The sequence below is a fragment of the Tenrec ecaudatus genome, chromosome 9 (genome assembly GCF_050624435.1).
Source record: "Tenrec ecaudatus isolate mTenEca1 chromosome 9, mTenEca1.hap1, whole genome shotgun sequence".
NCBI classification, from domain to species: domain Eukaryota; kingdom Metazoa; phylum Chordata; class Mammalia; order Afrosoricida; family Tenrecidae; genus Tenrec; species Tenrec ecaudatus.
In genome coordinates, this window is record NC_134538.1 from 76,708,484 (window position 1) to 76,732,604 (window position 24,121).

The 24,121-nt window shown below is 53.2% G+C and overlaps 1 protein-coding gene across 2 annotated transcripts in view; it reads right to left on the reverse strand.

Moving 5' to 3' along the window:
- The window catches only part of ADCYAP1R1 (ADCYAP receptor type I), a 55,120-nt gene that overhangs the window by 25,400 nt on the left and 5,599 nt on the right, over nt 1–24,121 (reverse strand). For both annotated transcript variants that reach the window (XM_075558212.1, XM_075558214.1), the window contains exons 4-8: nt 11,078–11,185; nt 7,999–8,019; nt 6,826–6,867; nt 848–957; nt 56–153 (exon numbers count right to left, since the gene is read on the reverse strand). In XM_075558212.1, coding sequence (XP_075414327.1) covers nt 56–153; nt 848–957; nt 6,826–6,867; nt 7,999–8,019; nt 11,078–11,185 — 379 coding nt within the window. The remainder of the gene's footprint in view (nt 1–55; nt 154–847; nt 958–6,825; nt 6,868–7,998; nt 8,020–11,077; nt 11,186–24,121) is intronic.

The following is a 24,121-nucleotide window of genomic DNA, read 5'->3' on the forward strand; positions in this document are numbered from 1 at the left end:
GCAACTCTGAGCAGGGGTGGGGCTGGGGAAGAAGCCATTCTGGTGGGAGTCTCACCGGAAGCGACACAGGATGACCATGGCCGTGGTGAGGGTGACGAGGGACGTGCTATAGCCAACGGTGTAGAGGGCTTTCACCGACAGGTAGTAGTAGTCCTGCAATGGGGAGCAAGATATGTGAGGCTCCACATGGTGCCTTGCATGGGCCAGGCCAGAGTTCCCTCCTTGGAACCACACCCAGTCCCCAAAGCCAAGACCTGCCCCCACCAGTCCACCAACCATCTCCTCCTCCCACTTTCACCGCCCCTGAACACCCATCAGTGTTTCCAGCCCCACCTGATGCAGTGTGTACCTCCCCCCCTCCCCCAACCCCCCCAACCCTGCACTGAGCCACTTATCCCCCACTGGGCAGTAACAGACACACAGCACTGTTTAATGCAAGGGTGCTATTGCAGTATGACAAGGGGACTGACCAATCAGACTCGATACCACTCATCGCTGGACAAGGGACTAGGAGGCCCTCTGCTGGGCGCAGTATAAACCCTTCAATTGCCAGGGCACTGGGAGGCCAGGTGTCCTGGTTGCTGATGGGGGCCACAGGATGGGGCAGTGGCTGTCGGGGGCTTGGGGACATTACCCACTGGTTCTCAGCCCTGGCTGAATGAATGAATGCCCTGATCTTAGTGCACTGGCTTGGACACAAGGCAGGCACTTAGGAATGTTGATTAATTATACACCCTGCTCAGAGAACTGAGTTTGCTACAAGTCCATCGGCAGTCAAGGTCCTCAGGGAAATGCTCACCATCCTGGCCTTCACCCCTGCTCCCCACCTGGCAGGGAAGACACTCACCTGGTCCCCAGTCTCGTATTCATACTCAGCAAAGCCACAAGCATCGAAGTAGTGAGGGAAGGGCTCCGACCAGCCCTCTTCTGTGCAGTTCCGGCTCACCACCCCTGTGTCTAGAGTGAGCAGAGGAGCCGGTGAAGCACCAAGGGGCTTCAACAGGCCCTAGCAAATCACTTCTTTAGTGGGAATTCCTGGAAACCCATGTGCCCATCTAGGAAGCTTGGGAACTGAAGATTCAAGAACTCCTCCAGGGTCTGGGAGAATTAGTGGTTGCTGATGGCCTATAATGTGTGAACTCGGTTCTCTTAAAGGGTCGGTGAGGGGAATGCTGAGACCTTCACCCAGGGTGAGAGGATTGAGCTGGGCTGAAATCAGCATCCAGCCCTGTATCCTGCCAAGGCCTGCCAGGGAAAGGCCTCAGCCCTGGGATCCCAGCACGGAGGGTGATGCAGGAAATCAGACTCCTCCAGGGATGCTCATTCAGAAGATGCAGGAGGAATCCCTGGGATCTTCTGGGGGGCTGCGGACTGCTGTCCTCCCCACACCTCACAAAGCACAGCCCCTGGTGATGGAGCTCAGGGCCTCACAGCTGCCGCAATACCCTTATCACCTGCTGGGACAGACCAAGGAGGACTGGCCTTATTGATCTCGGCACCAGACCTCCACTAACCTAGCAGGAGATCTGATTAAGCAATCTAGTTAAGCTTAAAAAAAGAAAGAAAGGTTTTGTCTTTCAGGCTAGTGGGATCTGTTTTCTGTCACTACATTCTCTAATGTTTTTTGTTGCTTTTTTTAATCCACTCTCCAGGCAATGTTTGTGGTTCTCCCAAGAGAGTGGAGCAGTCAAGGCTACTAAGGGTCATTTACTGGCTGCAGAGGGAACGCTGGGCTGCTTCTCCACTCAGCCTTTGGCTGTATTAGCGTTGAATGACTGTCCATTGCAGTGGGGCACAGATGTCCAGGGAGGATGGGGAGAAGGAAGGCACCTGACCCCACTCCAGCTTCTAAGAAGTCAGCCTGGTATACGAGGAAGGGTCATATGCTCACTTTATAAACAGGCACACGGAGATGGTTCTCCTTGTCATGAGTCGTCGCTGCTACTTGCCACCAGGTCATTTCTGATTCATGGCCACCACATGCACGAAGCATGAAACTCCTCCATGAACTCGTCAAGGCTGTGGCCTCTCTGAAACATATCTCCAAGCCAATCTTCAAAGGCGTCTTTGCGTAGGTTCAAGTAGTGGGCAAGCCCTCAACCCTTCACACGGCCCAGGGGTGCCCCTCCCTTTCATGTTGTGGTTAGGCAGCATCTTGTCAGTTCCAGCTTGTAGGGGCTCCGTGAATGGCAGACTGAACCCCTGCCTGTCATCATCAGTATTTCTGTATTTGAGCTCACTGTTGACCCATCTTCCCGAGGAGGGTCTCCCCTCTTGGACATTGACTCGGTTCCCTCCCTGATAACATGTCCAAAGTACATGAGATGAATTCTCACCATCCTTGCTTCTAGGGGGCCTTCTGGCTGTACTTCTCCCGAGACAGATTTGTGTGTGCTTCTGCCAGTCCATGGCATATTCCATATTCTTCAACCGCACCGTAATTCAAAAACATCAAGTCTTCCTCGGTCTTCCTGATCCATCACTTCACTTTTCCCAGCATAGGAGGAAACTGAAAACGTCATGGCGTGGGTCAGGCACACCTTAGGCTTCTAAGGCAAATCTTTGCCTTTTAACGATTTAAGGAAAGGAGATCTTGATGACAGATGTGCTCAGTGCACACTGCCACTTGACATTTTGACGGAAGCTGCTTCCATGGACATTGACAGCGTACTCGAGTAAAGGGGAATTCCCTGACAACGTCAATCTTTCTCTATTGATTGTGATCTTACCTATTGGTCCTGATTTTTGTTTTCTAATGGTGAGATGGAATCCCTTATGAAGGCTGTCATCTTTGATCTTCATCGGTAAATGCTTCAAGTTCTTTTTGTTTTCAGCAAGCAAAAGTTATGTCATTTGTTGTCTTCCGCTAACCTTGACTGATGTCCCTTTCATCTCCATATTGTCCAGAGTCTTGGATAACTTTCACAGTAGATTGATTACGCTGAAAGCACACCATTGTGAAACAATATAGCCCTGATGTTCACTGGTCTTTAAAAATAAACCAACAATTGGTTTTCTAACTCCAGGTTTTTGCAATCTCATTGTAATACTTGACTTTTTCTTCTCAAGCTGACCTTTGAAATCTTGTTTTGCTCTTTTGCGTCGTCATTTCTCTCATTTGCTTTAGACATGCTTTGGTCAAGAACACGTTTCAGAGTTCTTCTGACGTTTATTTTGGTCTTTCTTTTGTGTTTCTTTAATGACCTTTTGTCTTTTTCAGGCTTGATGTCTTTGATGTCACATCACTAGGTAAAAAGTATTCTTGAAATGGTCTCTAAATTCAAGTGCGATAGATATACTCCTGATCTTCGATCACTCCCATTTTACTTTTTAAATTCAGCTTCAACTTGTACTTGAATATGAGCGAGTGATGGTCTGTTTCAGTAAGCTCTGCATCTTTTTTCCCCCCAAACATACGTTCGATTTTATTCCCATGTCCATCTGGCTGTTTACGCTGTCAAAAACAACAGTATTTGCAGCAAATGGCTTCAGAGTAGTTTGGGGTGAATTTCTTTGCAGAGAATATATGAGTCGTTGCAAATTACATTTGCATTGGATGGAATTTGACTGAATCATAAGTCACTGGAATTGCAAAATTCTATAATTCAATCTCCAGAATTGCTTCTATCACCAAGGTCATATTTTCCAACTGCAGATGCTTCCTTGTTTTCAACCTTCGTATTGTAATCAGCAGTATTCAGCAGCAGATCTTGGTTGCATGTTTGATGGGTTTCAGACTGCACGAGTGGTTAAAAACCAGTCTGTTTATCTTGGGCACCAGTGGCTGCCAGGCACATTTGAATAATAGTTATGTTGACTGAGATCCCTTCCTAGTATGGGGATGAGTACTATCGCCGACAAGGTTGTACTTCAGGAGAGCTCATGAAATGTTCATTTTGATGATGGACGTGATGCCATCACTGTGTCCTGCCTACCATAGTCATGTGTGTGTGATTCAAAATGGCAGTCAGTATCAACCCATGTCAGCTCAGGAATGCCTGGGATATTGACCTTTAGTGTTCCGTGTCATGTTCCACAATTTCCAATTTCCCTAGCTTCCTATTTCATGCCTTCCACATTTGAGTTTACAGCGGACCTACGTAGCTCTTTCCTCTCCGTTTGAGCCCTCAGTAAGTGAAGATCCCAAAGCCACATCACAAAGATAGGCTCTGCTTTTAAGAGCCAGCTCTTCCCAGTCTGATCGTGAATGCCTTCCAAATGAAGCGACTCATCGTCTGGCACGCTAGCAGACACTGTCCCATAAAGTTGTCCCTGGCCAATGTTTCTTAGAAGTAGGCTGTCTGATCCTTCCTCGACTGTCTTGGGCTGAAGGGCCCAGAAACCTGCCCACCATGAGTAGCCCGGCTGGTCTTTGAATGATTGGGGTCTACCTTCAAACATCACAGCAAGAAGCCGGCGACTACAACACAACTGCACAGTGCAACAAACTGACTCCCTTTCATAGACACACACTAAAGGAGCACAACCCCCAAACCAACTTGCCATAGAGGCTCGATTCCCACACACGAGAACCCCAAGAGTTGCAAATAGAACTGTATCTTTGTTTTGTGTTGTTTTTATGACTAACAACAGACAGGGAGCCCAGAGACCCTTAGAGGACTCAGAAAATTACGTACAGCAAGAAACATTAGGGAGGAAGGAGCTGGTCCCCCCAGTTGCTGGCAGAATTCTCCTCTCTGTGACCAAGAGCCATCTTCAGGGAGCCAAGAAGGGGAGATGCTTGGGCAGAGGCAGAGGGCAAAGGAGGGGATCCCTCCACGTTTCCAACCATTGTGCCCTCACTGCGTGAAGCTGGAAGGTCTGAGGCCAGGGCTCTTCAGCCAAGAAAGCTAGAAACACCGGTCCAGGGTGTTTAGACGCAGCAAAAGAGGAGTGGGATGATCCGAACGAATGCAGTTTTGCTCAGAAGGAGCCCAGAGCAAAAGCCCGTCTCCGTCATCACTTCCCCCATGCTGAGTTCTCTGACGAAGGAGGTGCATGTTTGGCAGGCTCAGCGAGAGCCAGGCACAGAAGCTCGGCCATCTTTCAGCGCGGCCTGGCTCTGGCTTCCCCTGGCCACCTCCTGCCCAGTCCTCCTCTTTGAGAAGCTCAGAATTCCCTGGCGGCATCACTGAATCAGCCAAGCCCATCCCTCCCAGCCTCCTTGCCTCTGTACTGTGCTTTCAAGAGGGTGGTGGGAAGTGGAGGGGAAGCTGCTTGGAAACACAAGAATAAAAGTGCCCTAGAGATAAAAGGCACTTCCGTTCTCTTTCTTTCCTTCCTTCAGTCTTTCTTGTGTTCCTCACGCATGCAGTGTGGGCTGTGAACGGGTATAAAGGGTTCTGTTCGGCACTGTTCCGCGAATTTGCACCTCTATTGTTCCGACACAAACCTCCGGCACACAGAGTGCTTTCCAGATTGTCAGACCACCCCCCACCCCCCTTCACCCCCACCCCCGCAGTGGGGCAGGGTGGTGCCGAATCCTTGAGATCTACCTGGGTCAGTCTGCTCCAGCAGCTTCACAGGCGAGAGTGCAGAATCTTAGGGAAGGGCTTCCTCTAGGGCAGTGGTTCTCAACCTTCCTAAGGCAGGGACCCTTTAATACAGTTCCTCGTGTCATGGTGACCCTGTTTGTGGGCGTATCTGCGTGGGGGCGGACCCCCCTGGAGACGGACAGGGTTGTTTGACCCCCAAAGGGGTTGCGACCCCCAGGTTGAGAACCGCTGCTCTAATGGGTCCCTCAGCATCGGCTGGGAGAGCAATTAACCCCATAAAGAAAATCGGGTGCCCCTGACTCGATTCTGACTCTCGGAAACCCCTGTGGGACAAAAAAGAACTGCGTCCCAGAGGGCTTTCAACGGTTGGTCTGGGGAGTAGATCACCAGGCCTTTCTTTCAAGGTTCTCCCAGTGGACCCCAACCTCCAACCTTTGAGTTAGCAGCTGAGTGCTCAACTGTGTGTGCCACCCAGGAATTTCTGAGACTGGTTAGAAATTCAAGGAGCGTGAATTGAGCTGCTAACCACAAGGTCAGCAGTTCGATACCACCAGCCATGTCATGGGAGAAAGACAGGGCTTTCGACTGATCAGAGAGTTACAGTCTCAGAAGTCCACAGGCATGGTTCTACTCCCCCAACCCCATTTATGGGTTACCTTGAGTCAGAATTTACTCAGTGGTGCTCCCTGTGGTTTTTAGGGTTTTCTGCTATCAGAAATGCAAATTACCAGGCCCCATCCAGAGCAGCCTAAACCAGAAACTCTGAGGGGTGGGGCCCAAGAGTCTGTACTTTAATCCACTCTCCAGGGGCTCCTGATACACAAGCCAAGCCTGAGAACTCAGCCAGGCTTTACAGAGATGGAGCCTGAGGGCACAGTGGTTTTGTACTCAGCTGCCAACAGCAAGTTCAGTGGTTCAAGCCCACTCCATGGGAGACAGATTGGGTTGAATGATAGTCTGATACCACAACCTTACAGCTTGGAAACCCTCTGGGGGCAGGTCTTCTCTGGCCTAGAGGGTCTCTCTGAGTCAGACTAGACTCAGCGGCAAGGGTTGGGTTCTGCAAGTCAGGTTTTCAGAAATGGTTAGGGACCATCTGAGCCACGAGTTCTTCACTTGAAGTCCAGGCAGGGGCTTCGCAGTGTACGAGATGCTCAGTGTGGGTATCTAAGTGCCATGGCAGCGAATAAAGCACCCAGCTTGAACAGAGAAGGAAGGCAGCTTGCCAAGAATCACAAGCCACCAAGGGGCGGGGCCGGAACCCGAGCTCAGAGGCCAGTAGAGGCTCCCCTCCATCCAGCCCACCCACAGCGCCAACTTGTCCCCTTACCTGAGAGATCCAAGGAGTTACTGTCAGCAAAGTCAAACTCTCCTGCAAAAACAGAGACGTGGCCGAGTCACCACTCCCAGCCTTTCCGTTTAGTCTCCAGCCAGGAGGGTCAGGGCTGCCTGGGAACCAGAGGGGGTGGTCTGGCCCAAGAGACAGCGACTCACACATCAGTCCTGCGCCTTTGCAACCCTGGGCTCCCAAAGCTCTCCCACTTGGCTTGCCTTTCTCAGAGGCTCAGGGTGGTTCCTGACTCAGTTTCCCCTCTGCAGCTGCAGGCAATAGGATGCTATCAGCGAGGTGTCAGGGTGGAGGGTCCCCTGAACTCTGTGGGAGAACATGTAAAGGGCTAACTGGACTTTTTTAAAAACGAGGCCTAAAATGGACACCTGGGCCCAGGTCTGGCCTTTCCTCGTTGGTGCAGAACACTCTCTCGGAGGCCGCAAGCTCATCCCAGAGGACACTGAACTCCAAAGGCATCATCCTCAGAATGCTCTTTTTCTCTGTACTGTCTACTCCCCAAGGAGCTCTGTGGCATAGTGGTTACATGTTGGGCTGCTAACCCTAAGGTCAGCAGTTCGCACCCACCAGCTGCTCCGTGGAAAAAAGATGACGCTTGCTGTTCCTGTAAAAAATTACAGCCGCCGAAGCCTACAGGGGTGGTTCTCCCGTGTCCTGTAAGGTGGCTACACCTTGGAATTGACTCAATGGCAGTGAGTGAGTGATTTATTCTCACTTCCAACCATTCTTTACACCAAATCCTTTGCTAACAAGGAAGCCCCAGCTGCACTACTGAAGGCCCAGTTGGAGTCCCCCTTCCTCCAGGAAGCCTTCCCTGCTCTCTCCATTATCCCGTGTGCAGGCTGCCTAATCTCTTCTGTTCTCTCTGTTGTTTTCTCCAGCTGCCCAGAGGTCAGTATGAAGCTCAGCCTCCCGAATAAGCCTGTGAGGACCTGGAGCTAAAAACAACTGTCCTCCATCTGCCAGGGTTGCCAGCCAGGTTGGCCGGGTGGGGTGAATCAGGCAGGTGGGGAGGACGGCAGGGTTTGGCCCGTGATGGGTCTATCCTTGCATCTCGACCCGATCCCTGCAGCTAGGCATCGAGATGTCCTGAAGCTGGGTTCCCACTGGATGGACAAATGGACAGCAGTCTGTCCTCACGAAGGTCCTTCTTACCGATGGATCCAGTCTCCCAGGCTGAAACACACACAGAGAAAGAAAACACTGTGGTGAGAGAGGGGACGAGGTTGGGGCTCTGCTCTCACTGGACCCCACAGATCACCCTGGGCTCCAAGCCCCACCTCAAGCTGGACAGGGGCTCTGCTGGGGAACCTGAGGAAGTGAAGACTGCATCGCGGGGAACCCAGCTGAGACACTGGAGGCTTGTATCTCTATCTTCAGGAAAACCAACGTTAAAGAGAGCGGGGTCAAGGCATCGGAGAGCAGGAGAGAGACCAGCATTCGATTGATGTCCAGCAAAGAGACAGCCACCACAGCAATGACATTCAGCCCTGAGCTTCCAGGAGACTTGAGTGGTCACCTGAGAAATTCCAGGCCTGCCCTTCGGAGCATCTCAAGGCCAGTCTCGCTCACCAAGCTTTGGGGAAGAGAGGTGCTAAATGGGCCAGTCTTCCTGAACGCCTAACCCGCAGGTAGGATTGCCAACAGGGAAGGAGGGCTGGAGAAAAGTGTCGTTGGAGCAAGTCTTTCCCTGCTGCCTCATTTTGGGTTTTGTTTTTCCTGTGGACATCTGGCTTTGGTGTCTGACACATCTTGGTAACCGAGCCCACTGCCTTCCGGGGATCCCGACTCACGTGCAGTTTCTGTATGTGGCTGAATGGAAGGACTGTATGACTGAAGGCAGTGACTCAGTTGGGGTCTCTGGGATGAATCAGAGATGACGGCATCCTGTCTTCCACAGGGCTCGCCATCCCTGGTTCCTCACACCTGCGGTTCAGCATCTCCCTGCCCATCTCCTCGTTCAAATCCCCCCCCCCCCAGTTCCAGCTCTGAGTCACACGCAGTCCCCAAGCCCTCAGGGTGGGACAGCTGAACTGTCATCCTCCTTCTGGTCTGGCCACCAGGAGACCTAGGACAGGACGTGTGGCCCAGAGGCCCCAGAGAGGAGGGGGGCAGAGACAAGAGTGGGTATACCATCCATAAGCCTACACTCTCTTCTCTCGTCCCTGGGTGGTACCAACCATTAATGCACTTGGCAGATAAAAGGTTGGAGGTCCTAGTCCACCCAGAGGTGCCTCTGTAAAAGGTCTGGTGATCTATTTCTGAAAAGTCAGTCACTGAAAACCCCCTGGGATATTCTACTCTGACATGTATGGGCTAAGCCTAAATCAGAATCCATTCAGTGGTTATTGAGGTTGAGGGTTTAGGCTTGCTTTCTTCTTTTTTCTCTCTCTCTCTCATCTTGGGAAGGAACTCCTGGTGGCGTGATGGATTACCCACAGGTCAGCAGTTCAAACCCACCAACTGGTCCACAGGAGAAAGAAGAGACCTGTTGCTCCCATAAAGATGTACAGCTTCAGAAGTCTCCTATAGGTTTGCTGGATCACAAAACCCAGGGCCGTGGGCCCCAGCCTAATTGCACCTGCTTCTGCAGCCTCCAGCCATGCCTCCCCCCAGGCAGAGCCGGTCGTGCTGGAGTCTAAGGTGAGAGCAAAATGTGCTCTTTGCTTCTCACGGGACAGAACGAGCCAGCCAGGTGGGTGTGGCCAGCAGGCAGGACACCTGAGCTTCGCAAGCCTCCCTTAAAGGAAGCCAATGTCAGCCCTAAAGAAGGAAGTGGAGGCCTAGGTCAGAAGGGACCTAGGACCACTCAGTCCCCTCCAAGGTCCGTCCATCTTCCTCTAATAGACACCCATCCTAGGGTTCAGGGGTCCATGGTGTTGCCACGTCACCCACCTGGAGTCCAGCCCACAGTCAGTGATCTCAGGGGCCTACCCTGCCTCCCTGGACACCCAGGGAGACCGGTAGAGAGGATCCATTCCAGGGTCACAGTCACTGCCTAAACACCAACTTTCTTTGGCGTCCACAGGCCTTGGCCGAATGAATGGCTGGGACTGGTCTGAGGAGCCCCTGAAAGGAGGGTCAGGGGCTCAAGACCTATATCTGAATGGATCTGCAAGCGTGTATGTGGGTGTGGTAGTCACATAATCTCATGTCATCTTGTGGCTATTAAGATAGATGAAGTTTAGCCTGTCAATCAGATCACAAGGTAATATCCACCAGGAGGATTCTTAAAACTTCCTCTTTTGCTCCTGGGAAGAGGACCACACATTCTCTGCTGGATATTCCTGCTGACAAGCCACATGGAGCCATGCTGATGGCAGCCAGAGCTCTGGAGCTGGAGAAGCCACGTGGAGAGCCATGCCAGTGCTGAGATGCTTCCACCACCACTGGATCCACAAGACTTTCCACCCACAGGCCTGTGTTGCATAAGTCTGAAGAGGAATTTATGGACTGGTAGAGGACATACGGCCTGATATTGGATTTATGGACTTGAGTTAGACTGAGCTGGGATGTTTTCTTAAAAAGAACTTACTCTTTGACATAAAGATCTTTCATATACATACACGAGTGTCCCTGGAATTGTTTCTCTACTTGACCTGATTAACACAGTGGGGAGGGTCTTCTGGACCCAGCTGCCTTCTCCACCACTCTCATTCGGCATCTGAACATCGCATGGTGAGAATGAGTGATGACGGTCTCAGGTGGCTCCCGTGATGGGTCTAGTAAAGTGCGCCAGGCCCTCCAAGCTAAATGATGCCCATTTGTATGGGGGGCACTTCAGAGAGGTTGTGGGAAAGGGAATTGAAACAGCGGGATTATGCCACAGATTCTTTTCAAGGCCGCTTGTATCGCCTCACTCTGTGCCTCACGAGGCCACCTGTGATGTAGTAACCATGCGGTGCATATTCCCCTTTTACAGACAGGGACCTGGGGACCAGAAAGGTGAACCATCCCGGCCAAGAGCTCTAGGTGCATTAGTAGAGCTGAGAGCAACCAGTCTAGGAGCATAGCTTTACTCTTACCAGGGACACCGGCGTCAGCACTTGTACCTGGTTCCACATCCGCGGGTCACACCCATGTCCCTGTGTGAGCATGCCTGCGGGTGGTTTCAGCTTCCCCAGGAGCATGGGGCGGAGAAGACCGGCTGGCAGGGCAGCTCGTGTCCTGCTGCCTGGAAGGCCTGGGCCCAAGTTCACAGAGCAGGTAAGGCTGCATACCTTGGGTAACATACCTTGGTCTGGGTTGAAGATCCGGAAGAGCTCAGGGCAGCTGACAAGGACCATCTCCCCCACATGGGCTGGCTTCCAACACGTGATGTTGTCCCACATCCCGGGGCAGCCTGGGAGGAAGAGCACCTTACTGAGTGTAGGCTCAGTCACAGACTCCCTGGAGGAGGGAGACCTCCTCACACACAGACACACCCTCACACACACAACGCTGTCTGCGGGAGGACTCACGCGCACACATACATGCAAACAGAGAGTGTTACATACGCACATACTGAGGGAGATTTTATACACACACACAGAGACACACACTGCGGGAGATGGTTTGGTGGGTGTGAGCATGAAGGGAGAAGATGTCAGGTCTGCCTGGATCTCCAGGCCTGGATACCTAGGTGCATCCTCAGACTCTGCCATCTGCTGCTCACCTCCTTCTCCTGGCCCTGCCAGCCTCTCCGTAGAGTTTTCTCTCCTCCCTCTCACCAACTCCTCACCTCGCCTTAAATGCTGCAGGCCTTCAGCCTGGCTTCTGCCCCTCCCCTTCCCCAAAAGCAGCTCTTACTAAAGTCATCAGGGATGTCCGAACTCCCCGATCCAGACAACAGGGTCAGCCCTTACCTTACAGCCACTCCAGGCCCCACTCGCCCCACAGGCCCACCATCTCTCTGGGGCCAGTTCCTCTGCCAGCCCCTTCAATGAAAGCACTGCCACCACCCTGACCTTGACCCACCTGCCCCTCACCCGGGACGCACTCATCATGTTCAAGGGCTCAACAACACAGGTGGGTTCCATTTCCAACCATGCCCCAAGGGCTGACTCGGTTGGCCAGCTGCCTTTCGGGTACCCCCCACCTTGACAAACCGGGGCTTTGCTCAACATCCTCCGACTGACAGTGGTCTAGCCCCCGGGTGGCAGCCTGGGAGTCTGCCTTCTGTCTCTGTATCAAATCAGTCACCAAGTCCTACTGGTTTTACCTCTAATGTTATGGAATCCTCCCCCTATACTCTGTCTTCCTAGCATCGTAATGATGGTTCTCATCACTTTCACATGGTCCATGCCGAAGACCCATGGAGTGGTCTCCTCACTCAACGCCCCCGCACACATAAAGTTGAGAGTGACCTCTCCCAGATGGTGTCATGCACCTCTCCACCATCAGCGGAAGCCTTCCAGGGTCTCCCCATATCCCTTAGCATGGGGCCTTATTGACCTTGATCTCACCTCAGGGATCAGGCCTACCATGACTTGATTTTCATTCCAGCACAATGGGAAGAGGTCCCAGCCAGAGGTGGGAGACTTTGCTCCGAAGAAGAGTGTGCATGGAGAAGAGCTTGGGGAGACAACCCCCATATTAATGAGCGGAACATATTTATGAGGACTGGCATCTAGTGAGGAAATAGATGAAGCAAACAGATAAAGGCATGGCGGGGAGGGGTAGCAGAAGTGTGGCATGATGGAGTTCCATAACAGGGTTATACCTTGCTGAGGGCGACTGTGAGGGTGGGCCGTGGATAGGGAAAGTGGACTCACATCCCTTCACTGGGGAGTGAGAGACTCATGGTCCAACCATGGAAACATCTTAGGACCATGCTGGGCCATTGGGATAGGTAGGTTTATTGTGCCAACCTGGCCAATAGGAGCACGTGGGATTAATCAGGTCACAGTTGGATTGGAAGGCAAAAGGTAAATGGCTCAGCAAGGCCTCCCCCTGCCCCCAGCCTCCCCCTTGATCTCTGGTGATGGTAGCGTGCTGGAGTGTGTGTACTATTACTGTAGCTAGTTCTCTGCCTCAACCTGTGAGCTACACCACCTGTGGGACAGGCCAGCCCAGGGATTATGTCTAGGCTAGGGCTCGAGCCTCTTTCAACAGTCACCCCTGTGGCAGAAGAAGACACCAAGTCTCATTTTCTCTCTCTTCTGGGGTGCGACCAGCTCTGGCCTCAAGGAGCCTGAGCTCTGATCCATTCAGGGGCTCTGTTCCTAGAGCCTTGGAGAGTTGGAGTTGGGGTTCCTTCGTGCTGTATAAACCTACATTTAAAACCATAAGTGTCCTGGTTTCGTTTCTCTAGAGAACCCCACCTAACACGGCCCTCAGCCCTCAGGGCATGGGCAGTCCAGTTGTGACTGTCATTAACTTTATTACTACAATCAGGTGGTTCCCTGGGAATCATTCCCCTGAGAGAAGCCTGACCAAAGCAGATGCTGGGACAGTCCTGAAAGTCGGGACTGACAGGTCCAGCAGGAACTTGAGTGGAGGCTAGTCAGGCAAGCAGCCTGGGCATTTTCTGTTGGACTCTTGAACTTCTAGGTGCTGTCTGGACCAGAAGATGCCCTGTGGCACTGTCCCTCAGCCTTTGAACATGGCTATTTTAGAATTCACCCCATCTTGTGGGCATCTAGGCTACCTCCTGCTCATGGAATGATAGCTTGTGGGAGCCAGAGCACCAAGGAAAGTATGGATCCAGCAAATCAGGACCTAGAGGGAGCTAAGGGCCAGAGGAGATAGACTGGGCCCCGGGGTCATAGCAATGGGTCAATTATAATTACCCCAGTATACCCATCATCCCAGGACATCACGCCAGCACGGGGCCGCCTGTGACATCGTTGCCTGAAGGAGGCCCAGTCGCCCCGTCTTTGGCTGCGTGTCCTGTGTTGACCATGGAACGGCTGTGAAGCGGAGTCATGTTGGGCCCATGCCCCGGGAGCCCTAGTCAGCAGATGCTCCCTTAATGTGGAACATTAGGCCCCAGCCCGGCCAGCTGCTACTGCCAGCTGATGTTCTCTGAGGTCACAGTGATACTTTAGATAGAGCGAGCAGACACTTGAGGGTTGGGGGTCAGAAAGGAAAGCAGGGGCCAGGCAGAAAGAAGAGCCAGTCCCCAGGTTGGGGAAGTCAGAGGTGCAGAGACAGGGCAGAGATTCATCTCTTTCTTCACCAATTATTTACTGAGCACCTATCATGTGCCAGGTACCATCTAGGCACCAAGGCTAGGGTCAGGAAGATGCAGAGATGTAAAGGTTATGTCTGAGGGCAAGGGAAGGGGGAAAACCATGGCCAGTATCTTCTCACGATCTGTACCAGAAAGCTACAAGACTATTTCTGCCCTGAGTTCACTGCATAAACCTGGAAAGTCTCCACTCCGGCACACACACACACACACACACACGCACACACACGTGCGCACACACACACATACGCACACACGCGCACACACACACACACGCGCGTGCACACACACGCACACACACACACACTCCAGTTCCCCCAGGGGCATAGTAGAGGCTGGGTCTCTTTAGAGCTCCATTCTGGACCAGAGCATCACTCAAGACGTGCGGGTGCCTGAAAGGATGACTCAGGGGAGTCTGGGGCTCCCCTCCCTGGTCCAAGGAACAATTTGGCAAGGTCCCCCATCTCCATCCTGTCCTGAAACCTAGAGACAGTCAGGATCCACCTCCCACCTTAACTCTCCAAAGACTCCTGGGGCTTCTTTCTGTTCCCAGCAGGGTGCTCTCTGGAGACTGAGACCTAAGGACATCTCTGTTCACACCAAGGCAGGTAGAAGCCTAGAACTAAAACCTATTCGCAGGGGTCCAAATCCTGGTGTCTGGGTTTAGGCAACAATGTCCCTAACCTTATCTGGAGCTCACAGTCCCTGCCTACCCCTCCAGCCTGCATCATTGGGGTGAAGGGAGACTGACAGTCACCCCTGAGGCAGAAGTAGACACCAATTCGCATTTTCTCTCTCTTCTGGGATGAGACCAGCTCTGGCCTCAAGGAGCCGGAGCTCTGATTCATTCAGGAGCTCTGTTCCTACAGCCTCGGAGAATTGGAGTTGGTTCCTAAGAGAATGTTGGGGTTTGTTTTTCTCAAAAAACAGGCAACAGCTTCTTACCCTTCCACTCATACAGACAAGAATGCACCTTCTACAAGCATATCCCCAGCGACACCCCAATCACCACAGCGCCTAGTTGTGTTGGGAGGGGAAGCTTTTAAGATACCGCTCCTCCTCCTTCGAATGGTCCTTCTCCACCATCGCTTCCTTCTCCACCTCCTTCTGTCCTTTTCCTCCTGGCTTTCTCTTCCCTCCCCCTGGATCATGAATGTATGCAGGAACGATGAAGGCCCTGCCAGGAGTCGCAGTCCCTGGGCGGTGCACATGGCTCACACACGGGTGGCTAACCAAAGGTGGGTGGCCAACTGCATCCAGATGTGGGTCAGAAGAAAGGTCTGCAGAGCTCCTTCCCGCAGATGGAGGATGGGACACGAGGCAGAGCACAGTTCTGCTCTGATACACACGGGGTCACCGGGAGTTATAACCAAATCAGCAGCTGGTTTGGGTTGGGTTTTTTGGTGGGGCATGGTTAGGGATGGGGGCGTGGTTAGGGAGGGGCGTGGTTAGGGATGGGGGCGTGGTTAATGGCTGTCTTGTTCCACGCTGTTGTTAGATGCTAGGTCCCAGCTCACAGCAAGCATGCGTACTGCGCACCACGCTGGGTTCGATGTTACATCTGGGCCCCTTGTTGCAGCCACCGCGTTAATCCACTCCATGAAGGGCTTCCCCTCCTCCGCTACCCTTCTCCTACTTTGCCAAGTGGGATGTCTTCTTCTGCTTCATTTTTGTTTTTTCCAGCGAGTGACCTCTGCATAACAGCATGTCCATAGGAAGTGAGCCGATGTCGCGTTCTGGTTGTTCTGCTGAGATGAGGTATCCGCTCTTCTGGTGGCCAACATGTTTTCCATACCCTTCACCAGCACCCACACTCAACTGCATTCAGCCTTCCAGTCGTCCAGCATCATCTTCTCATCCCGAGACCCTTCGTCGCATCTGCCATGTAAGGTCGTGATGTTCACAGGCTGTGTGGTGTAGGACTATGGACAACTTTGGCTCATCATGGGCGGTGCTGAGGACAAGAGTGCTGCGCTTGGGCGAGGCTGAAGGGAAAAGAGTATCGTTCCAAGGCAGGAAAGCAGAGACTGGGAGACGCCTTCGGATCTGGCTCAAAGTAGGGTGTGAAGAGCTTGAATCAGCGTGACGGCAGCCGATGGAGGGAGTCTTCCATGGAGGGAGGGCTGACAGGCTTGGGGGCTGGTTGGGCGTGATGACCGTGCCAGACAGAAGGCGTGCTCCCTGGGGTGCCAGGACCAAACCCTCGCCAGGGAAAAGCAGGTGGGAATGACAGGAATCACCGCTCACAGATTTCTCACACCGCGCCTCTCCCTCCCTTCGGCAGCGTCCTGGGAAGCCACATGCCGAAGGAGGCAGTGGACCAAAAAGGGAGCCAGGACCCCTGCCTGGTTGTGCAAAGGGGAGCTCACCAGCCCTCACCTCTGTTGAACCCTCCTGGCTGCAGAGACTCACAAGTGATCAAGGCTATTGTGTTACATTCATGAGACGGTAGGGATTATCTGTTACTACAGCAGCATCTAGGTGGCCCTGGCTAATCAAGGAAGAGGAGAGAGATGGCAAGGATTCCCCCCACACACACATATCTGGCTTTAGTGTCTGGATGAGGAGAGGGAGGACCATGTCAGTCACTCCAGTGGGGAGGGCTGAAGGAGGAGCGGCTCTGGGAGACAATTGGGCACGTTGGCATGACGGTTCCTCTGAGATGGTGGTAGGAGCCCAGTGGAGACAGATGTCAAAAAGGCAGTTAGACAACTAATAGTCTGCGCTCCAGAGGGGAAGTCACAACTGGACGTCAGAAAGAGGACTGAGCCGCGAGCACAGGGGTGCTGTTTAAGGCCATGGGATTGGAGCTGGGGCGTTCACTGAGAGAGGTTGTCCATTGGGAGCAAAGAGTGCCTGGCCCCAACTTCGGAGACAGGCCAGAATGAGAAGAGGGGCTGGCACAGAAGGCCCAGGCGGAATGGCCAGAGCCACGCCAAGTGTGGGAAACAGAAAGATTTCTCCCAAGTTGTCTCCCCCAAATATGTTAGACTTGGGACACTGCTTGCGGCTAATAGTAAAAGTTATTTCCCTTGAGGCCATCAGCTGCCAGACTGCTGTGGGGGTGGGGGTGGGGGCTCTTCCATGCTGCTGGGGACAATGAACTACTTCTCCCTGAGGCTTGTGACCATTAGCTTCTTTCCTGTAGGTGGGGGTTACCCCCTACTGATAATGGTTCCTATGGAGATCCAGAGAACAGATCAAACCTGCTCAGTTACATCCAAAGTTAGCTGCCATCCTGACTCTAGGATCTGCCCATCTTGTCACATGAATACTCCCAGTCCCTCCTCTTCCTGATGCGTGTGTGTCCCTGGATTGTCCCCCTCTCGTTGTATAACCTGTAGTGTAACCCCTTCCTGTGACGTATGTCTTTACCTGTAATTAGTGGGCTTGCACTGCCCACAAGGATATAAAGGCCTGGGTTAGCAATAGAGCTCTCGCTCTCGCTCTCTCTCTCTCTGCTCCTCCCTTGACCTCTTGTTGACTCCCTCTCCTCCCCTGTTCCCTTTCCCCTTGTCCTCCTTCCATTCCCCCTCTCTCCATGTAGACCACCAAGAGGGGCTGAGGTGAGCATGCTACTATGAAATGTGTTTGACTCCATTATTTCTATCGCTCATGCTCTCTATGACATTAATATAATATTTATATATCTCAACCACACAATTGTGCATATTGAACCCGTGATTAGTGGTGGGGGGCTGGAATCCCCCCTTCCAACCACAGCCAAGAAACACAGGCTGGCTAGGTTCCCGGCAGGCTGGACCCAAGGTTTCCAGGAGGAGGTGGCATGGCGTGCATCTTAGCAAACACCACTGAGAGCCTGAGAACGCCTTCCCCAGCCCCGGCCTCCTCCAGGGAAGTCCAAACACAGAATAGGCCCTGCTTCTTGGGAGACTCCCCACCCCCCACTCCCCAGTCCTGACACTGAAAAGGTCCTGCCATTGACTACCTGCAGACGTGTGGGTGACTCGGTGGAGATGATCCACAGCGGTCTCTTGGCTGCAACCTTCACAGAAGCAGGTGGCCAGGCCTCTTCCATGGGAGACCCAGCGAGCATGAACTACCAACTTTTGTCACAAACGGCACCCCCTCAACATTTTTCTTCACACATCAAAACACAAACTTGAATCCTTCACCATCACGGGACACAGGAACATAGCCCGGTGGGATTTCCTAGGCGGGGATCTTTAGGCAAGGAGGCCGCCCCCCCTTTTCCACAGAGAAGCTAGTGGGTTCAAACTGCCAACCATGTGGTCATAGCCCTGTGCTCAGCCATGGCACCCACACAGTTCCTTACTGCTAACACAGCTCACCCAAACCTCTCTGTTCATCTCTGCCCTTCTACCACCACCTCGACGCCAGCCGTAAAACTGCATTCGCAAACACCATCCCCTGTGCCCTCCCAGTGCACCTCCCTGGGCCGTCTGTCTGCTTAGGAGCCGGATCCCAAGAAAGCAGGCTCCTGGGGCATTCTTACTGCAATTGAGAGAGTGCTGTGGCCAACCTCTGAGGCTGCTCTTTGTGTAAAACATCACACAAAGCAGTCAAGGAGTGGGCAGGGAAGGAGGGAAATGTCCATTCAGGGTGGTTGTGATGATTCGATTTTATGTCTACTTGAACCTGTGTGAAAGCTGGGGTGGAGACCAACCAATCCATCCAGTCACAGTCTGATGCTGCCTCCTTAGAGTGTGGCCTTTTATAAGAGACAGTGAGAATGGCTGTCTCCCTGTCTCTCTCTCTCTCTGCTCCTTCACCATCCCTGCTTGCTGGGATTCTGTGGCTGCCTCCAGGGCTGCCTCACAAGAACCACTGACCCTGGGAGCTATAGGTGCACTGCCATGCTTCCACTGACCTCAGATCCCCGAGACGCTACACCCGCCAGCCTGTGCTCTCCTGGCTGCCCACTGCTGCTGCGTCAGCCTGCGGCTGTGAGGGCCTGATGAAGGCACCCACTAGCACCAGACCCACTGCCTTGAGTTGGACTGGGCTGGGCCGCCTTTCGGATAGGACATTCCTTCCTCATAGAAAGCTCGTCCTCATACGCAGGTGAGGGTCACTGCTTGTGTTTCTCCAGACAGCCCAGCCGAACGCCGAGCCTCTATTCAGAGAGAACGACAAAGCTATTAGCCCTGGGAGGCGAACAAAATAAGGAGCTGATCTTGGGTTGTCATGGTGATGGTTTTGGCAGGTTCCACAGTGTTCAGACCAGGGGCATCAAAGAGACACAGAAAGAGCCAAGGCCCTGCTCTGAGCGGCCCAGAGGGCGCTGGAGTACAAGGGTAACAAGCCCCCCACCCCCACCCCACGTTGGCATGTGATTCGAAGGAAAAAGTGGTCCAAGTGGATGGAATTAATTGTATAGACACAATGAGGACCACCAGTCAGCGCTGGGGACGCAGGCCTGGGAGAGTGGGGAGCTGGCGACCAACAGGCATTAACGGTGCCAGCACCCGCCTTTGAACATCTAAAACAGTCAGCACGGTGCTTCCCCAAGGACGAGCCCCTGAGCAGCTACACCCCACGGGGCTTGGCAGAAATGCAGATGCTCAGACCCACCTGAGTCATAGTGGGGAGTATGCTTGCTGTGGGGTGCTATCCCAGCTATCCCGGTGCTGTGGGGTGCTACCCCAGGCTGCGGCTCTGCTGCCAGCTAACCTTGGAGGAACACCAGGCTAGAAGAAGCCAATATAACCGAAATACAGCCCTCGGTCAGATCTGACCTCAAGTTGTCCACAGAATATTGCTCCTCAGAGGGAGGGTCGTCGTGGACCCTGAGTCTGGAATAGCTGTGGGGCCCACACAAGAAGCCTGGCCTCGCTCCTCTCCTCCAGCTCCCCCTTCTCCTCAAAGGCCCAGGGTGGGCTGGAGGCAGAGGATCAGGGCAAGGCCTTCTGTTCCTGGACAGGTTTGATCAGGGACAAGCCAGCATTCTTATGCTCTTTCCAAGCCTGCTGCCTCCCACTTCTGCCCAGACCATCTCAGGACTGGCCCCCTCCCCTCCTCATCTTCTCCAGAGGGTGGGTGACCCCTAGGAGGACCATGTAAGCAGCCCTGCTTCGACCTTCCAGGTGGGTAGAAGGTCAGTAGCGCTGCACAGAGGAGGTGCCGGCAGCCCTGTCCACAGGATGGTAGACAGGCAGGCCAGCACGCAGGCAGGTGGCTTGGGCTGAGCAGAGAACAAAGCAGTGGGCCCAGCAGGCAGTGCCCCTGGCTGTTTGGGTCCTGAACCAGGAGCAGCAAAGTGCCAGTTCCCATGTGCAGATGCCCTTTTCTCTCCGGGTACCAAGCACTGCGGCAGAAAGGGCATTCCCTGGTGGACAAGGGAGCTGGACAGCCTCCCAGAGCTTGGCCTTGGCCCTGGCTGTGACGTGGACCAGTGACCGCCTTCCTGGGGCTTCAAACTCGCCGTGTGTCACATGACAGGGCTGGACTCACTGCTGTCTCAGGCCCACTCAGCTCTCAGGGGCTGGGAATGAGGCACGAAACCACCACGGGAGCCAGTAAACATCTTCAAAGTGTGCCAAGGATGCTGTGGGTGGAGCAATACAGTCAGCAAGTGTGCCTTCCTGTCACATAGTCAGTCCCTTTCCCTAGAATCCTCACTCCCTATAGCTGCCTCCTGAGTCCCAGTGTGTCCTCTAAGCATGCGTGTGTACCTCCACGTCTACATGGAGGAAACTTACATCACCCTGCCCAGTCTCCCAGGAGCCCTGTGGTGATATCTTTGGCTGCTTAGTGTATGGTCAGCAGTTTGAAACCACCAGGTGTTCCATGGGGGCTTTCTACTCCCACAAAGAGTTACAAGGTCAGAAACTCACACGGGCAGTTCCACCCTGCCCTATAGGGTTGCTATTGAGTTGGCATCTGTGTCAGTGAGTTGAGTTGGTCCTTTGCACTCTCTGGAGCAGAGGTCCAAGGCCAATGGGGAGCAAGGATGGGAGAGAAGGGCAGGTGCCAAACCTCCCCTCGAACAACACCACACATTCCTCATTTCTACCTGTTCGACTCATTAGATTTAAAAGATAGGGGGCACACAGGAGATATACAAAAATATACATGAAAATATGTTAGAGTAACTTTTTTTGTGACATCAAAGGTCAGGTCGCTAGGTGACACAAACAACTGGTCTGCACTCAACTGCTACTCTAAGAGTTCATGAAGCCACCCCCGCGTCCTGCGCTGCAGAAGAAAGTCCTGGGGATCTGCATCCATCGAGATTCTGAACTCACTGTCTTCGAGTCATAGGGACCCAATAGGACAGAGAACTCCCTTTGCGAGCGTCCTAGACCGCCACGCTTTATGGGAGTAGAAAGCGCCATCTCGCTCCTGCAAAGCGTGTGATGGTTTTGCTCTGCTGACCTTGTGGGTCGCAGCCAAACACCACACCACTTCACCACCAGCGCTCCTCCCCCAAACGGTCACAGGCAAGAAGACTCTTGAGCGGCCCCACTCTATGACGCATGCAGATTGCCATGAGTCAAAAGTGACTAACAACATCTCTATCTACCCATATCCCCATGTAGACACGTTTATATTTGACTGTGTAAACAAATAAGCCATAGAAATACACATCTGTGTGATCTGTGCACACGGCTGGACATATAAGCACTGCTGGTCATCAGGAACTGTGACGTGCCACTAGCCTGTCTCCTTTTCAATTTCCGAGTGTATGTATTTCAGGACTTCTGCTGACCTTTGGCTAATGTTCTGGGCTGGGGCCTTCATGAGGGTTTAAGGGCCAGGGAAGGTGCAGGGGAAAGGCAGCAGGTATTGAACTGACTGCCCACCTTTCATACGCCTCCGACGCAGACAGATAATATAACATGCAGCTGTGGATGTCTATCCGGAACTCTAGTACATAGTGGTTATGTATTGAGCTGCCATCCTCAAGGTCTGCAGTTCGAAGCCACCAGCCTCTGTGCTATAGAAAGGCAGGGTTTTCTACTCCCGTCAAAGAGTTACAGTCTTGGTAGCACACAGGGGCAGTTCGATCCTATCCGACAGGGTCACTATGAGTTGGCATCAACTGGGTAACAGTGATTTGGTTGATGTTTTGTTCACTCAAGTTTAATTCACTGACCTGGGATTACCGGTTCCTTGAGGCATGGCAGGGGCTTCTCAATGGTTTGAGGTCAGGGCCATTGTGGATGCTGCCCTCTTGCCAAGCCAGTGGAGTGCCACCAAGAGTGCTATTTAGGATCATCTGGAAGCTTTGAACACATGCCTGCATCCAGCCCGTCCACTCCTGAGTACCAATCCCACAGGTGTGGAGAGGGGCCAGACATCAGCATGTTTAGATATTCCCCCTGAAGCAGCTTCCTTCAAGTTGACCCCTGGCCTATCAGAGAAGAGGCATGCTCCTCGGGGTCTGCCTTCTCTCCTCATTTCCTTTCTTGGACTTTTCATTGTGACCGGGGTGGAGGTTTCCAGAGCTTTTCCCATTTAGCAATTCATACCTCTTGGGGTGCATCCCCTTCATTGCAATACCCTCAATGGAACATCACTTATCCTACTTCCTCCCTGGGCTTCCTGTGTCCACCGACAAACCCTTCTTTGTCCCTGGGTGAAAGCTGCACTTTGCTCTCAATTGGTTGGTGACTCTAAGGCGCTCATACCTCACTGGTGTTATGGTTCCCGATAGATCTGTCTATGGTTGGGCTGAAGATGGAGCCAGGGGGTGAGTTTGGTTCCCGACCTGCAGGGTGACTACAGGCCAGAGTCTCAGGGGCTCAATATTGCCAGGTCTTTCCTCTGAAGACCTCGGAGCGGACACAAACCTCCAACCTTTTGGTTCATAGGCAAGGGTTTTCTCTACTGGTACCCCAGGGATTCGAAATGCTCCCCAGGGCTTTGAATGGGCAGCACAGCTGTTTCACAAGCCCGTTGAATGTGAGGCCAAGACCTCCGGCTCAGCTGGAAGGGCCCGGGCTCTTAGCAGACACGGGGGCTGGGAGAGATGGGGCCCTAGCAAGCCTTTCCCCAGCAGCTGTCAAGCAAGGTCAATGTTCCCCCTGAAACTTCAGCACTAACTAGACCCCGAGGCTACCTGCTCCGAATGGAAACCCCCTGGAAAGGGGAGCCCTCCCTGACAGAGAAAAGGCCCTCCCAAGGGAAGAGCCAACCTGAGAAGCACAGCTTCCTGGGAGCCCCCTCCCTCGGCCCGCCTTCTACAGGAGCTCCCTAAAGAGGGGGAGGCCTGGGCCGTGCAGCTCAGCAGCTCTATAGAGGCTGCGGCCTTCTGCTAGCCCAGCCCTTAGAAAACAAACACCCCTTGGCCTGGCTGTAGCCTTTGTTAAGTGCAGGTCTCTGGGGTACACGGTCAGGCCCTCCTCTCCCCGTGTCTTTCCAGCCCTGTTTCCACTTCCTCTGCTGTTTGACCTTTCACTCACCCCAGACAGGAGGAAATCGAGGCTGTGTGTGTGTGTATGCATGTGTGTGCGCGCCACGCATGCGTCCTTGCTCTGCACAACAGCACTGCAGCAGCACAGTGCTCAGGAGCACTCACGGAGACCCGCCGTGTGTCACAGTAGAGCGGTGCTCCACGGGGTTCACGCGGGGGGAGGGGGGCTGCTTTTTTCTGAACCTCATTGCCAAGCCTTTTCCTTGAACCACTTCTGGGTGAATTCAAACCTGAACCTTTCCGCGAGCAGCCGAGCATGGGTGGTTCACCATTCTTCCCGCTCAGGGACTCCACTCAACTCGCCAGGTTGACAGCCAAGGACCCGACTAAACTCTCTGTGATTGACAGCCCCTTGAAAAGTAAGAGTAAAATTCCACCTTGCCCCTCCTCCTGGTGTGCGGTTTCAATACATGGTGTGTGTGTGTGTGTGTGTGTGTGTGTGTGTGTGTGTGTGTTCAGAACCTGGGAATTGGAAGGGAAGTACTGGCCATTACAACTGCAGACCACCGGACTCCTGGCTCCCTCTCTGCCTTTACTCCAAGAGACACTATTCAGAGGAGGACCAGGGGTAGAATTAAAGTGCAGGGCGGCCTCGCCCCACGGTCCCTATCTCCACCCCATCTCCCACCTACACGATTTCATCGCACAACGCTGTCTGAGCCAGAAAGACCACATGATGTAGGAAAACCCTGGGACCGGGAGGCTGG